This window comes from Malurus melanocephalus, unplaced genomic scaffold (genome assembly GCF_030028575.1).
Source record: "Malurus melanocephalus ecotype Western Australia unplaced genomic scaffold, MMel_1.1 scaffold_2560, whole genome shotgun sequence".
Classification (NCBI taxonomy): domain Eukaryota; kingdom Metazoa; phylum Chordata; class Aves; order Passeriformes; family Maluridae; genus Malurus; species Malurus melanocephalus.
The window spans coordinates 9,084-10,273 of record NW_026625792.1 but is presented as its reverse complement, the minus strand read 5'-3'; the positions used below and the strand labels follow the sequence as shown (position 1 = coordinate 10,273).

Genomic DNA, 1,190 nt, shown 5'->3' with positions numbered 1-1,190 from the left:
CACCCACAAAGCCCCAGCACCCCACCGGCCCCCCACACCCCATAAGGACCCAGCACCCCCAGAGATGTGCCCCCCCAAAGGGACCCACCCCCTGTGAGTCCCCAGTGCCCCTCAGTGCCCACCCCAGCACCCCCAAACTCCCCCTGCCCTTCCCAGCCCCTGTCTCCCTTCCCTGCAGACGGGTGGGACGAGGATGACTATGGCTGCAGTGGGGAGGAAGACGCCAGCCAGGTAACCGGGGGGGCTCGGGGTGGGCGGATCCCCAATCCGGGGACACCTCAGGGGGTCCCTGTGACACCCACTCTGCCCCACAGCTCCAGAAGATGACATCCCTGAGCATCGATGGTGAGTGGGGGGCACCGGGTGCTTGGGGGTGTCAGGGGGTTGCCCGTGACCCCCTCTGTGCTCCAGATGGTTGGGGGTTTTGGGGGTTTGGGTTGCACCCCCTGACCCCCTCTCTGCTCCAGGTGCTTTGGGGGTGTCGGGGGGGGTTTGGCTGCACCCCCTGACCCCATTTGTGCTCCAGGTGCTTGGGGGTGTCGGGGGGGGTTTGGCTGCACCCCCTGACCCGCTCTGTGCTCCAGGTGCTTTGGGGTGTCGGGGGTTTGGGTTGCACCCCCTGACCCCTCTGTGCTCCAGATGGTTGGGGGTTTTGGGGGGTTTGGCTGCACCCCCTGACCCCTCTGTGCTCCAGACACGCAGCACGGGGGGGATCTGCTGCCCCCCTACCCCTGGCCCAAGGAGGAGCCCCCTGCCTTTGGCAGCTGCTGCCCCTCGGGGGGCTCCTTTGTGCCCCCCGCCCCGGCGCTGCTGCAGGGGGATGCGGGGGGCTCCCGGGGCGCCCCGGAGCTGCTGCCCCGCGCCCTCGCTGAGACCGGGCCCCCCCTGGGCCCCCCAGGACCCCCGGGCACCTGCCCGGTGCCACCGACAGAGCAGCTGATCCCCGACCTGCTGGTCAGCCCGCACATGCTGCCATGTGAGCAGGGGATGGGGAGATCACCGCGGGGTGGGATGGGGTGTGGGGAGACCCTGTGGGGCTGGGAGGATTGGGGTGCCCATGGGATGGTGGCACAGAGGCGTGGGGTGGCCGTGGGATGGGGGATGGTGGGACAGAGGTGTGGGGTGGCCATGGGATGGGGGATGGTGGGACAGAGGAGTGGGGTGGCCATGGGATGGATGGCAGTGGTCAC

The 1,190-nt window shown here is 69.5% G+C and overlaps 1 protein-coding gene across 1 annotated transcript in view; it reads left to right on the top strand.

Annotated features, from left to right (window-relative positions):
- Positions 1–46: 46 nt before the first annotated feature.
- The window catches only part of LOC130587851 (interferon regulatory factor 5-like), a gene marked incomplete at its 5' end in the record, with an annotated part of 5,723 nt that continues 4,579 nt past the window's right edge, over positions 47–1,190 (top strand). Inside the window, 3 exons of the mRNA XM_057388816.1 lie at positions 47–231; positions 315–345; positions 695–1,104. Coding sequence (XP_057244799.1) covers positions 47–231; positions 315–345; positions 695–1,104 — 626 coding nt within the window. The remainder of the gene's footprint in view (positions 232–314; positions 346–694; positions 1,105–1,190) is intronic.